Source organism: Cariama cristata, unplaced genomic scaffold, assembly GCF_000690535.1.
Source record: "Cariama cristata isolate BGI_N322 unplaced genomic scaffold, ASM69053v1 scaffold8041, whole genome shotgun sequence".
Lineage (NCBI taxonomy): Eukaryota > Metazoa > Chordata > Aves > Cariamiformes > Cariamidae > Cariama > Cariama cristata.
The window spans coordinates 11760-26569 of record NW_009597487.1 but is presented as its reverse complement, the minus strand read 5'-3'; the positions used below and the strand labels follow the sequence as shown (position 1 = coordinate 26569).

General features: G+C 41.2%; 2 protein-coding genes across 2 annotated transcripts in view; one reads left to right on the top strand and one right to left on the bottom strand.

Annotated features, from left to right (window-relative positions):
- Positions 1-1393: 1393 nt before the first annotated feature.
- Positions 1394-6767, top strand: AHSA2 (AHA1, activator of heat shock 90kDa protein ATPase homolog 2 (yeast)). The gene is made up of 7 exons (XM_009708904.1): positions 1394-1510; positions 2136-2250; positions 2860-2948; positions 3486-3608; positions 4877-4978; positions 6220-6271; positions 6477-6767. Exons 1-7 carry the CDS (start codon positions 1394-1396, stop codon positions 6650-6652), a joined length of 774 nt encoding a protein of 257 aa, XP_009707206.1. The 3' UTR covers positions 6653-6767.
- A 5714-nt stretch (positions 6768-12481) lies between these two features.
- LOC104168336 (ubiquitin carboxyl-terminal hydrolase 34-like) overlaps positions 12482-14810 on the bottom strand; it is an 8772-nt gene continuing 6443 nt past the window's right edge. The window contains exons 7-10 of the mRNA XM_009708903.1: positions 14311-14451; positions 14035-14181; positions 13406-13565; positions 12482-13092 (exon numbers count right to left, since the gene is read on the bottom strand). Of these exons, the coding sequence (XP_009707205.1) occupies positions 12482-13092; positions 13406-13565; positions 14035-14181; positions 14311-14451 (1059 nt within the window). The remainder of the gene's footprint in view (positions 13093-13405; positions 13566-14034; positions 14182-14310; positions 14452-14810) is intronic.

Below are 14810 nucleotides of genomic sequence, written 5' to 3'. Positions count from 1 at the left end.
CCTTTCCCTGCGTGGATGTGGCTGGCTACTTCTGGATTAACAGACTTCGCATATTGCGGTATGCTTCCTTGACTTAGGTCCTGACTAGGAAGGGATCTTTGCACCGTACTCTGCCATCACTCACTCTTTGTCTTGCTAAGAAACCTCTGAGCGTTTGTTTGTGTACTTCACTGTCATCTTGACCGGTAGCACGTTGGGGTATGTCCGGGCATAGTGCCCCCCTATAGCATGGTGGTTGTCTCGGGGTAGTAATTAAAAGTAGTGAAAGGAGAGTGATGTTACGTAGTTAGCTGGATCTAGCTAGCTCCTTTGAAGGTGAGGAAATCCAAAGAAATATTACATCTACCTTCATGATAATTCCCCTTTTGCAGTCATGCTTAACACTGGGTTGTTTGTCCTTTAGAGTTTTGCTGATAGACTGATGAAGCTTGTCGTTTTGTATGTTTTGACAGGCAGGCTGATAAAACAACATGAAGATGCCTAGATTTGGGGTAGAGCTGCATCTTTCTGCTATAGCTTTCTACAGAGATTTTAACATGATCTAAATAGTGAATGAATTTAAATAACGAAATGCTTTTGCAAGGCAAGAGGGAAGAGTCTTCAGTGTACTGAAAAAAAAAAAAAGAGTCAGACCTTAAATTCAGTCTTTTCACTGTAAGGTGTGAGGCAAAGAAGTACAGTCGAGGGTTGATAGCCCAGAACACGTTTATAGAGCTGTGTAGGTAAGTGAGGGTGGGCCTTTCCCCAGAAGGATGCAGAAGCGGAGTGTAATTTCTGTTCTCACAAAGTCTTTCTGATCTGTACAGTGATTACTGGCAGTTCACAGTAAAGCCATTAAGAGTAAGAACGAGTGTTCTAAAAAATTTCCATGTGAAGCTTCCTATTTTTAAAAAATGTCAGTTGTATACCTGTCCATTATACATACATATGTTTTATGGTAACATGCCTGTATGTTGGGAGCTTTTCAGATATTCAGGAAGGAATAGTTAGCATTCTGGGGAGCTTCTAAATAAAGGGCAGACAAGTTTAGGGGAAGAGGAGGTTATTTTTCCCCTGCCCCTTTTAGATTGACGTTCCGTGTGGGCAGACGTAAGTTGTTGTTAAGCAGAGAGTATGAGAACAGCTGACAAGTGAAGGTGAGAGCAGAGCGGTAGTGCAAAACGTGCAGAGTGAGAAGAGGTGCCTGTGTGCGTGTACATATCTTAATGCATCTAGACAGGAAAATACAGTTCTGAGAATAGTTTACTATGAAAGTACGGTGACACGTTTGAGACACTTGGTTGCTATCTATTTCCTTTAAATTAAATTCTAGGCAACTTGCTTCAAATAACAGTTTTGTACGACTAACTTCCAAGCATAAAACTCTACGCTACGGGGGAAATAGTTTTTAATAATGCATTTAAGAATTCATTATGTTAATACAGGTACAGTGAAAGAGTCTGGTGAGAAACATAAGGGATCTGTTGAAATTCCTAACCTGTCAGAAGAAAATGAGGTAGATGATACAGAGGTAGGTGTGAAATACTGATATGGCTGTATAGGTTCAGAATTCTTAAATAAAGCATTAATCAACGTCTAGGCATCATGTTTTGATTTATGCTGTGATCAAGTGGGATAATTACATTTGGATAGTTTATTTCATGTTTTTGTTTTTTAACTTGGAATAACAGCTTACCTCTGTTCTGAAATTTACCTACTAGGAATGTGCACAATCTTTTTTGCTAATTACTATTTGTGACAATATATTAACTACAAATTTGAGAACTCTGCTTGTTTGTAGCCTTAAAAACAAACCACCCCACCAAAACCTGAGAACTTAAGGAATCTCCTTGTTGGCTCTGTAGCAGTTGATACTGTGGCTTCCACAGATTCCTCAGCCTCTGCTGTGTAGTAGGCAACTCTGTAGTTGATGAACGTGACAAAGCTACTGTGGAGATGAGATGCTACATTTATTTAAGTCAAAACCCAAGAGGACTTATTTTTAGCAAAGGTAGGATAAACTGAGAAGATAATGAAATTGAAACTGCAGCTGTCCTCTGAACACAGTAGTCAAAGCCAAAATACTTTCCTTTGTTGCCAGAACCCAAAAGGCTCATGCTTAGACGCCTCTTAGATCTTGTAATTTTTGTTTCTAGATAAACGTTAGCAAAAAGAAAGGTGAAGGCGATGTTCTGAAGGACCTTATGAGAACTGAAGGAACCACAAAAGTCAGAGAGGCCCTGAGAGATTATCTGAAAGCACTTAAAACAGGTAAATGAAACCAGTGTGTTAGGTATGTTTTTATGCCGTTCTTTTTTCTTGAATAGACCGGTAATATATTGACAAGTCCTTGGGTTTGTATTGTTTTTATTTGTGATTGTCACCAGCCGAGATGAAGTTAGTCAGTCCTACCAGTCAAAATCTCGATTGCTATCAAACGTGGTAGTGTCCAGAAGTTTCTGTAGTGGCCCAGGCTGTGTTGCGTTACACGTACTGACCGCAGCGATCACTAAGACCTGCAGGCTGACTGGTTGGCCAGCAAAGCAAGGCCCAACCCTCACCTGGTCATTTCTCTGCTGTACTGTTAGAAGTTTGTGGAGATGGTGCATTCCTTAATGGGCAGATGTTACTAATTTTGGGTCAGGTAACTTTCAAAACCCTGTGTTTTTAAGGGAAATTGCTGTTAGACTCTGTTGCTAATAAAAACCTACGGGTAAGGTGGGGAAACGGGATTGGAGGTGTCTGTCCTGTTCTGTGCTCCCATTCTACACATTTCCCTCATTCTCCACAGTTTTGGCCAGCAATCTTCACTACATGCCTAAGTGTCAGGGGGGTTGTACAGCTCAGTGTCATACTGAAAAGTGCTTTTCTTTATTACAGAGTTTACCTTGGGAATGATTCTGCCAACAAAAGCTACTGTTGGGCAGGAGCTGGCTGCTGAGCGAAAACTAAGTGGGAACACCGTGCAAGTATGTCAGCTTTAAGTGTTGTACAAGTTTAATTTTACCGTAAATGTAGTCCCTACAGATTTTGCTGTGTTAACAGTTGCAGATTCCTGCGATTACCTGCAAAAGTGAAAGCCTTTGGGGTGGAACTGCCTCCTCGTGGCTGTAATCAGGGCCTGTAATCCAGAAATGACCCGTCACAGGTCCTGGGCACGGGTCTGCCGGCCGCGGGAGGGGGACAGCAGCATTTATGTTCCCCTTCATGCTTTGTTCCCTAACGGCTGTACCTTCAACACGGTGAAGCTGGAATTCACCTGCATGGATCGCTTCCCTCAGTCTACAGTTAGCTTCAGGCGTCTCTGGAGTGAATCACAGAGAGTTTTTCACTTAATTTAGTAAATTCCGATTAATACTACTGTTCAGTAAATATGGAAGTATGTTGTAATAAGTAATGTATATTCACAACACAGCATGTTTAAGAATGCACAGGTAACACAAGTTCTGGAATGGCAGGACTGTTAAGTGTTTGATCATTCACACGAATATTTTTTTGCTTTGCAGGATTCTGTTTCACCACAGCCTTTGGATATACTTGGTGTAAAAATTCCAACAGTGAAGATATTTATGAGAGAAATCTTCAACTCTCCAGCGGACGAACTTTATAGTGTCTTCACAACTAAGGAAGTAAGTGATACTTTCAGTAGGCAATGTAACTTGATGTGGCTGCTGTTACATCTGAATAGTTGTGCAAGTAGTGTGTCACATACATTCATAGTGTCAAGCACAGCGAATACTCCTTAAGTACATGAAATGGAGGGATGTGATCGTGCAGAAACGGAAGGCCTCGTGTGGCACCCTTTTCTCGTAACCTCACTAAACATTCGTAAATCTGATTGTCTTTATTGGCTCTTCAGGTTTTGCTGAACAGCTTCACCTTTTAAGCCACTGTGGAATTTCAGTGGGGAAAACGCAAAAGGAGTTGGCAGTTGCTGCAGCAGTGTGTCAGTTTGGTCTCCTACCAAGGAACAAAGGCTCGGTGGTTGACAACAACTTGTCACGTTCTGGCGCTAGCAATCAGAAAGCACTAGAAGGTGGCAGTAGGGTCACTCTGCTTTTAGCTTTTTAATGAGAGCTTATTAGGGTGGCTTAGACCTTCTTGTTTTTTCTTTTTTGCCTGTTGTTACCTTAGTAGGAAGACAAGCCAACTAAACAAAGTGAAGTTTCAGCTTTATGTAGGTTGTACGTAGTACGTAGCTTGGTCATGCTCGCCTTTGGCGCACTTTTCTGTTGGTTTTTGATTTCTTTTTTTTTTGTTTTTTTTTTTTTTTTAAAAATGTGGGTACTTGTTGTTCAGGAGCCTGAAGGGCTCAATGATGACACTGTTGTTATCCACTGCTTACAGGTTAATTACATTAACTAATGGATGCAATGATACTGTTGCTTATAGGGTATGAAATATAAAATTACTAATTTGGGGGGGGTTGTCCTTCGAAAGACCCCAGGTTGGTATCAGAGAACTTTGAATTATAATCCCCGCACTACCAGAGGGAAACAGTAACGGCTCTCAGCAGCTCCTCTGCACCTTCCTAGTGCTCCTGCTCCGTAGCCCTCATTTCCAGAGCTTGTAACAGCCAGTCGTGTGTCTATAGATGTAGGTATGTGCTTTCTCCATGCCCCTTGCAGGGGACTAGAGTCTTTACTGGGCCTTGTATTTAAAACTCCAGGTTTCTCAGCATTTATGTTGTCACCTCACTGTCCCCTGCCACTACCACAGAGCTCGGTGGCCTGCTGTATAAAATGAAAAGCCTGATCAGTGCTTAAAAAAACCCTCTTGCCTATATTACCATTTAGTTAATTTCTTCAGCAAACCTCCCTTGTCTCATAATACGGCGCATTATGTATCAGTACAGATTTCCACTTAACTGATGTGTGCTGTATTCTTCTTTTGCTAGCTGGTACAGAAGTTTTCTAAATGTCCTGCCGTGATTGAGGCTGAGAAAGGAGGCAAACTTCAGATGTTTGATGGCTGTGTCAGCGGTGAATATGCAGAATTGGTAAAAAGCTCCTACTTTGCACTTTAAAAATGGGGGGCGGTGGGGTGTGGGGGGGATGTTAGCTGCTTCTCTCAGCTAAAATGTACCATAAGTTTCTGACACTTCAGCTTCTCTAATGCATATTCAGTTCCTCTATTTCAAAGCCTAAAAATTGCTATTATGTTGTGCGATTTTTCTTCCCCCTCAAAAGAGCAGGCACCGACTGCACCTAATGGAGAAAACGCTCAGCACCATCCTTTTTTACTAGGAGGACTGAGAAAGCAGGTGTAAGGTGTATCTCCCAAATCCCTATCAGTTCTTCCTGTAACTGGAGAAGTGATCTCTGTTCTATTCAGGGCAAATGCTATACGCTCCCCGACTTGAATGCTTTTGCAAATAGAAGGGAAAAAAATTGATAATTAGAGCTCAGCTCCCTTTTTGAAACCTCTGAAAAACCATTTTCACTGTTGCTGAGCTTTGACTTGGTATCTTATGTCCACCTAGACGACCGGCAGTAAGTATCACTGACAACGGGACAATTTTTAAAAGAGCAAAGCCTTGGAAAATTGGAATCTCAGTTCAACCTAATAAAATTTGTTGTTGACTCCAGGAAGGGCTTGGTCTAGAAACACACACGCTGCAGAACTCTTCCACCTTAGCTTGGCTTCAGTGGTAACATCCCATGATGGAAGCCGGTTATATTCATCAACCTTTGCAATTAGATAAGAAACTATTTATATGAAACAATCAAAATACAAACTTCTTATCGGCTTCATGAAAACAAAGAGTCTGATTTAGACCAAACTTCAGCCACTTTAATGCATATGCTTATGGTGAAGCAGGACCTCCCCTTCCCACAGGAGCCCAGTTGTACATTCAGGCAGGCTGGATTGCTGAACGGAAAGTCAGGGGCGTACTCTGTCATGCTTACAAATTACAGAGGTGAAAATGTGACTCTTCCTGGTGCCCATTTCAAGGTCTGCAAGAAAAGCAATGTTTTATGTTCAAGTAACTAATCAGCCTGACCTTCTCCCATAGGAAAAACAAAACAGTGGAATGTAGCAAGCTAAGCGCTTGATGAAAACAGTTTATTTAAAAACAAATACAAACCCAAAACCAGTCTTTGTATTATTTATGTGCATGTGGTTACTATTACATAAGATAATGCTCCTCTTATTTGTCACGGGAGAATTGGCACGGAGTAGTTGTAATGTCAGTTATCTCAAACACCAGTGAGGAGAACCACCTTCTCTCCTTTACAGGTCCCGAGCCAGAGAATTGTCCTGAAGTGGAGGTGTAGAAGCTGGCCTGACGGTGAGTCTTTTTGAGCACCTCTAACTAACAGAGGCTGACACTTTGCAGGGAGAAGGAACAAAGATGACAGTTGACAGCCTTGCTGACAGGAAGCTCACTTACATCTGCGAAAAGAGGCTTCACTCAGACGCGGGCAAAAATTAGGAACAACAAATGTAATCCTTTAAAAACCACTTTACTGAAATGTTGTATTTTCTTCCTTCAGAACATTATGCAACAGTTGCTTTGAATTTCAAGGATCTGGCTGCTCAAACAGAACTGCAGTTAGAGTGCAAAGGAGTTCCCGTCTCTAACGAAGATAGTACAAGACAATGCTGGAAGAAGCAGTATTTTGAAGAAATACGTATTTTACTGCAGCAATCCAAAGACAACATGGAATGATAACAGCACTGTAGTTTTGTTAGGGCATTACTTTTTATACTTTGGTACCATTTGGTTTTTTAAAAAAAGTTATTTATTTGTGGGAAGAATAAAGGCCCACTTCTATGATACTGTATATAATTTAAGCATTATTTATGGATTTTTAGTGAATGAGGTGGTGACTAAGTCAGGCTATGTACATAAACAGCTTTATTTGGGGAAACTGAGCTCTGTTCTGCTTGCGTGCAACTTCAGAGGGTAATAATGGTTCAGCTGCAGTAAAGTACTGCCGTCCTAGGTAGGTAAGCTACATGCATCAATAGCAAGCATTTGCGGTGCGTTGATACTCATTGTATCAAGTGGCAAAATTAAATCTCTCTAGGAGATGGGGTTCCCATCAGAGGTGAACTGAAAAGGATTATAAAACTGTCGCTACATCTGATCTTTCGAGAAATGTGGGGGATATAATTTACAGCCTCTTCAAATACTACTTAAGATTGCAGACTGAATTTGTTTCTAACTATAGACAGTTTCAAGGAAAGATAATTAACAACGTCATGTAATTCTGGTTGGTATGACGGTTACCGCTATTAAGTCTGCATGCACTGTACTCCCTTACTTGACCTCAGTGTGAAATTTATTTTGGAAGAAACAAACAGTAATACTGCTTTTCCTTTTGCAATTCTGTAAACCTTCCACTGAGATGACTTACGGCCCTCTGCAAGGCTGTAGCTCAAATTAAAGTGAGCAACTGTTTATTAGAAAAATTTGACAGGAGCGTAGTTGGGATATTGAAAAATAAAGAATTGTTACTTTTAATTAAACCACATTGAGGTTAGCAAGGATAACTTAGTTCTCAATGCTTTATATAAAGTGTATGAATTAGGTATGCAGTTTGAAACCAATTGACCAAAAAAAGGGCAAGCTGCCTTTGGAAAATGTGGTTGGCTCAATAAAATACGTGATTTTACATGCAGTTTATTCTCTCCACTAACTGATACTGCCAAACTAAATGAGTCTGTATAGAGGTTGAGTCCTATATGTAATTTATTTTTACAGGATGCCAACCTTACCACACCTAAATTTACATCATCCAGGAGATAAAGATGGGCTGCTCTTCTCTACAGGCGAGGTCTTCCCTGAGAAGTCTGCAGTCAGTTATGCCCTTTGAACTTAGGAGAGGTTTGTTGTAGTAACAGGACCAGCCAGCCAGACTGGTTGCTGCCTGTTGCATTGCTTGTCTTTTAGGTGTCCAGGCGGCGGGTGGAGAACAGACTCTTGAGAAATGGCATGTCTTAGCATCTTTTTCCAAATGCTCAAAATACAGTTACCTTTTTTTGCTAAATATTCAAGGACAAAGAGCCTAACATTTTGAATCAAAAATTATTTGGAGTATTGGTCGATGAAGGGGCAACTTTTAAATAGAAACAGAAAATCTAGGTTTAAGACAGAGATCAGCAGGCTAAGCAGTTTTGTGTGTAGACAGTCGAAGAGATTTTTGTCACAATTTAGTATCTGAGAGTAGGCTGTTAGATCTAATTACAAGCTCCGTCACATGGTGCACCCTGCAGCCCCAGCACTTCTCTGCTGACTAACCAACCCCCCTTCCATCCGAGGGTCACAAGTGCCCACTACTTGCATGTTTTGCTAGTTTGAATTTTCTTGTCTCTTCCCCTAGCAGGATAATCAGCTGGACCAATTGCCAATTATCAGTGTTAAAAAAGAAGTGACTTGTGTTTCTGGAGTTGCACCACTCGCTCCCAGGTGTGGGACTGCCCAGACCCCGAGGAGGAGCAGCCACAGCCAGCCCTCGTTTCCTCTTTAAGGAAAGGGCAGTGAACTGGAGATGACATGTCATCTTCAGCGTTCTCCTTCCCTCGTGCCTGCACAGCTGTAAGTCTGACAACATGCACAAGCTTGCTGAAGTAAAAAACATGAAGCACCTACCTGTTCATCCTGCTTGTAGGCCAGCCTAGCGTAAGAAACGGGCAGACAGCTTTCACACCCACACACAGCCCCTGACTGACTGGCCTTGCAGGCAAAAAAATAAAGGACATTTTTTCTTTCTGCTTCACCAGCATTCTTGCCCTCTTCCCATCTTCACTGTATGTGCCGGAACTTAGCTGACAACAGTGCTGTACTGGCAACGGGAAAATTCAATTTCTGCACACAGGTATTTTGGAAATAAGAAAAATCACAGTTCATTTTACTTGTAGGAGGCGGCCTTCAGGAGGATTTCTAGTGCTATCAGCCAGCCAGAGCATGAAGGGGGCAATCATCATCTTAGGGAGGCAAAACAATTTATTCTTGAGTGCTAACATTTCTTACAGGGTCTCCAAGAGTTAAGTAAAACCACAAAATGTTAAACCACGTGTTATTCTCTGCCCTTGAGCTGGATAGAGCAGAGTCAGGAATTGCGTATCACTTAGTGAGAGTACGATGACGATGACATGGTGGTATCATACATAATGAAATTACAGTATCATAAACGTAGTTTGTTTTCTGAGTAAGTCCCTGTGAAGAGTTCCCTGTCCTGAAATTTTCCTAGTATGACAAAAGTTTTTTCTTTTTCCTGCTTTTAGGAGTGGGCACAGATGCAGAGCGTTTGTGGGAAGTATGCTCAAATTGATGTGTTTTAAGGAGACTGATGAGGACAGAAGACACTCCAGGGAGAGCGAGCAGTATGAAAGCAGAAACAGGGAAAGACCGTTTTGTTCGCTATGTAGTGCTTGCTTAACAGAGTAAGATTCTGGACAACCACCTGGTCTCCGAGAAAGCCAAAAGGAAAAATAAATAATTCCACACAAAAGACATGATCCGTAAGATGATAGCCAAAAATCAGTACAGAGGATGGGCTTAACAGTTTTGAGTCCAGGAGGCAGAGGCTGGCTGTTAGGGACTACGCGGAGTGAGGACAGTGGAAGGAGAATGCATTTTAAAAGCTTAAATTTGAAGGAGTTAAATGGGAGGTGGGATTTCCAGGAGGAAATGAGAGGTGGGAAGAGAAGAAAAGCTTCAGGAGACTGAGGAAGCCAGTTAAAGATGGGGTTTTCAAAGATGGGGAAAGAAATACAAACTAGAAAATGGATCTGAAGTAAAAGGGGGAATACTATGGAAGGAATCATGACTTACAGAACATGTAAAGTGAGGGACATGGAGGAGGATGAAGAAACAGGCGCAACCAAGGATATGGAAGAGGAGACAAGCTTGTGCAGGTACTGCTTATTTTTGTTTAAAAACCAGAATACTGGGAAAAAATTCCCAGTAAAAATTGCAGGAATACTCAATTCAAGGTGGAAGTTAGAAGGTAATGCAAAGGAAGAGCAGGAAGAATAACTGTACTTCTGGTAATCTTGACACAATTTTTGAGCAAAATAATAGAAAATCTAGTAGTATTAAATGCAGTCAGTTTAGAACTCCAGGATAATAATTTCATTAAAGCTAAGCAACATGGTTTTTATTCGCCTGTCAAATATGATTACCTTTTTGAAGGGGCTGCAAAGGGAACGGCTGGCCTAGCATAGCTCATACATAGGATGCGTCTCCTGTTGGGTCGAGGTGCTTTGCTTTGGGAACCACCAGAAGCCAACATCCCGCATCACTGAAACACAATACCGAATTGTAACCTCCCAGAGTCCTTGTTAAGGGAAAACTGTTATAAACAGACTTCTACTGGGATTCTAAATGGCCAGTCAGCTATTTCTGAGAAAATAATTGACAATAAAATACAAAATTACCACTAACAGCATTTGCAAATCACATATACAGGTCTGTAGGGGAAAAAACCCTACCAATAACTTAACGGACCTAGTGGATAGTCAGTGAGCAGCTGAACACAGACGGGCTAATGTTCACCTGGGAACACAGAAGAGGAAGAAGAGTGTATTACTTACTCATGTTTCATTTATGAAATCATTAGTAAATGCTGTGTATACTTGGGTATACTTCAAAAAGGGAGTTGGAAATAATGAGAAAAAAAGGTCACAAAAGACAGAATCCCACTCTGTAGTAACGACGATGGTGTGATCTCGTCCTGTGTGAGAAGCTGAAGTGCAGTAGCTGAAAGCCGAAGTCAGACGACATACCAAAAACCAGATGCACGTTTTTAATAAGAGAAATTAACTGAGACTACTCACCAAAGGGTTGTAATGGCTGCTTCAGCTCTTGAATATTTTTAGATCGATAGGCGCGTATCTTCCTGAAGACATCTTAACCCAACCGCAAAATAGGAGGCTCAGTAGAAGACTTGACAGATGACTTCTGATGGTCATTATGTAAAAGTTTTGCTTAGAAGCTATTGATGATTTCTCTGAAGTTACAATCTATGGAGAAGTTGATCAGAAAGGGTAATAAAATCATTCCTAAAGAGAGTGAAAACATAATTATTTCATGGCTGAATAATAAGAAGACCAACTTAAGCACTCACCAGCATCAATATAGTGTCTGTAAACACAGGAATAAAAGTGCTAATAAAGGGGAATATAAAGTGTAAACTTTAAAGACTGAAATTACTAATTACAGAAGGTAAAACCAGTAGATTCAGAAAAGCATCCTATAATAGAATTGCAGAGAAGCAAATGATGCTAAATTACATTACATAGTAGACAGAATGAAGGAATTTGGAAGAAAAGACCAAGATGTATTATGAAGACAGTAGAAAAACAAATGAGCTAAGCAACTGGAAAATGAAGCTGAAAATGGAGTTTAATCAGATATTAAAACCAGTATCATTGACAGTCCAAAAGATCACATAGGAAATGGCTGTTGCTCAGAAGTACCAGGAGGAAATGCGACAGGGAAAGATGATAAAGTCATTCCAGCATTTCAGAGGGTGCAGAAGCTGGCGAGGGAGCGCGGCCGGATGGAGCGGGCCCCGGGGACGGCGAGAAAAAAGGAAGTCGGGTCTGCAAAGGGGGCAGGAGAAAAATACGACTTAACGCAGGTTAAAATTCGGGAAATGAAATGAAAAGTTCTCTGGGCTGCTGACACTACTTCACCTTCTAATGTAATGGGGAAAAAAGGTCAACCACCACCACTCCCTCTCAGCCACGTGACTGAACATTCATGCAAAGTAAACCAGAAAAGGACGAAGATTTACATCAATTATATACATTTCATCATCGAAGTCGTCTTTGATGAGAAATCCAAAGACTGAAGCAACATATTATAAACAAATGAAAAGTCATCACAATCAGTTTAATGAAGTGCACAGAATAGCAATCGATCATGTCAATAAAAATAAAACAATTAATTTTACATCAAGTGTGCTTTATTTCCTCCACAGGTATTCTGTTAAATAAAGCACCATATATATACTGCCAGGCCACAGCTAAAGAGGATTCTTTACAGAATCAAATTTCTTGTGGTTGTTTAGTATACAAGTAAACTTAATTTTGATAATAAGAACCACAGCGATCTGAGGCAATCTGCCTCTATTATAAGGTACAAAACTGGCACAGAGGACACCATATTATACACAGTAAAAATGCCATAAGTTTAAATTACATCATACAGGGCAAGGAGGCCCTGTTCTCCCAGACAGCCATATTAAATGAAAGCCACTACAGTGAACTCTTAATTACATAAAACATACCCATTATCTGATTGCCCTTTAAGAAAGTGTACGGTAGATGCAAAAAAAAAAAAAAGGAAAAAAAAAGAAAAAAAAAAAAGAAAAATCTGAGTTCTGCCTGACCAAGAATTAAGCATATAAATCTATCTTGCCATTCAAGCAGAGAGCACTGGACAAACTGAAGCACAAAACAGAAATAAGCAAAACTTATACAAACAGCATTTCGGGGGGAAGGAAAAAAAAAAAAGGACTTAAAAGCAGACATGCTCCATCTAATGTCAAGAAGCAGCTTGGTTTCCTTTTCCAGATATCCTTGTGACCACATGAATCGTAGACTCAATGGTCCTACACAGGATGTCTAAAATGTCATGCTGCTGCATGTGACTAAAAAGTCCTCTGGAATGGCCACAACTGATTGCTAAACTCGTTTCAGGGTCCTGGGGTGGTAAGGCTTGGCCATCGCAGCTTCGCAAATCTGCGAGGTCAGATAAAACTGCCGAAATCGATGTGAAAGGAAACTCTGAGTCCTCCTCGGCTCCAATGGAATCCTTGGAAGGCTGCAGGTCTTTAAATTCTTTGCATTCTTCAAATTTACCATTTCCTGACTGCTCTTCCGTGTGCTGTGACCGCGTCGCTAACATTATGTCTTCTGAAAATGAAGATGGGACTTCCATTCTGTACTCTTTGACAGAACTGTTCTCAGGGGAAGGAGGATCTTGCTCAGTGCCTGGATCAATGATCGAAGAGTCCCGTGTCTCGTTATCTGAAGTGCTCGTTGGGGTCAACGCCTCCCGGGGTTCAGTTTTTATATCACCGAGACAGCTATCGACAGTGTGCTCCTCATCACTGCTGACCCGTCTTCTCTTTACAGGAGTAGCTCCTTCATCGTCTGTAAGAAAAAGGAAAGCTCCCTTAGGGAAATGCTCATAAATTCTCGTACCGTACATCCAAGTAATGGGCCTTCCACATTCTTAGCCTTTTCCATACTCTATAGTACTTTATACAATACTTAGTTCCTTACAGAAAATTCATGCAATTGCCTAAAATTGTAGCTCCATAATAAAATAATATTTCTTGTGTAGCGCGGGGGATTGGAGCCAAGAATTGGCCCACCCTGCAGTGGTAAGAAAACAATGCGTTATGTTAATTTTGTGAAGGTTTGTGAAACCTTAGTTAGAGTGACACCGTTATAGAAGGCAAACCTTTAGTTTTTCTTTCTTTGGCTTCTTGCTCTTGTAATGAGTTCCTCTGTTGTTGACAAGTTCTACATTTGTTTAAAAGCTCTTGTAAAGTCGGAATCAGGGCTGAATTGAGCTGTTTGGGAGTGTGCACTGAAAGCAGCAAGGCAAGTGCGCGGAGGTCCTAAAAACACAGAAGTAAACAAAGTGAACTAGCCCTGTTTCAAACTCGTATTTGATTCATCCTACACACAGGGAGAGATCTGTGCAATAAGCAGAGGCTTCAACACGTTCTGAACATCCAAAAGATCAAATTCTAAGCATACTTACACTACTGAAATTCCCCACTCACGACTAATTCGCTGACCTGAACGTAGATCTGACCTAAGCAGATGACAACACTGCGCTGCTCCCTGTAACACGGAATCTTTTGCTGGGTTAGAACCTTTCCACGACTCACCCTACTGCACTTGGCATTACTTTTCTTCTCCCCACAATAAGCTGCCCCACACCCCCTTCTGTTCTTACAGGCCCCACCACCTGCTTGGGAGACCCAAGTGCGTAAGCTGTTTATGGGGGGAGAACGTGTTTCCATAGAAAATAAACTGCCTCCTAAATGATGCCGGTATAGGAATGGCTTCGAAAAAACTCACCCCATTTAAAGTAGAGCTTGCTTTGGAAATTTCAACCCTCTGGTTGCTGAAGTCAGATTCTAGGCTTTGATATTGATTTATTAGATTTGTAATTAGAGTATTGATTAAGGTGGCACAGTTTGCTTCAGAAAACACCTGCCCTTGGACCTGTGAAAAGAATGTATTTTTTTTTAAACCGCACAAAAAAATGGAACTGTGAAAACAGTATCCCAAACTGAAACAGCATATATGACACTGTTTCTTGAAAATCAAACTTATCGCTAAAAGACCACGTACCTTCAGAAGAAAATGGGTCAGAAAGGTGTATACAATGTTGTTGTTAAGAAAGGTCCTTTCATCCATCAGAATACATTTGATATATTCTGCAAAAACTGGATCTTCACAGAGGAGCTTTACACAGTTCTTTGACATTGTGGACTGGCGGAGAGAGAGAGAGAAGACTGCAAAGTCATCACGGGAAGTACGGCACTGCAGTAGCGCGCTCTGCGGCGGCTGTCTCAGCTGCAGACATCTGACCAGGCCCACTGATGCTCTTAATTCGTACTGCACCATTCTTACCGATAAAAATATTTTGGGTCTACTGGGTATCAGTAAATTGTACAAATTAATTATTGCCAATTATTTCACATTTTCCTTTTATGAAGTTTATTGGATAGGAATGCCAGTTGATCATGATCAGTTCGTATGTGAAGGGCCAGTGCCTCCCAACCTGCGAGCCAGCTACGGGGTCCTCTTGCAGAGGTGCAAAGGCCCCTCCTTGCAGTGGGCACACGACG

Bases quoted from the DNA above. Each gene is read 5' to 3' on its own strand.
- AHSA2 (XM_009708904.1), top strand. From the start codon at position 1,394: ATGCATTTAAGAATTCATTATGTTAATACAGGTACAGTGAAAGAGTCT. The intron at 1,511-2,135 runs GTAGGTGTGAAA...TTTTGTTTCTAG, and splicing joins ATGAGGTAGATGATACAGAG to ATAAACGTTAGCAAAAAGAA. The intron at 2,949-3,485 runs GTATGTCAGCTT...TTTGCTTTGCAG, and splicing joins TAAGTGGGAACACCGTGCAA to GATTCTGTTTCACCACAGCC.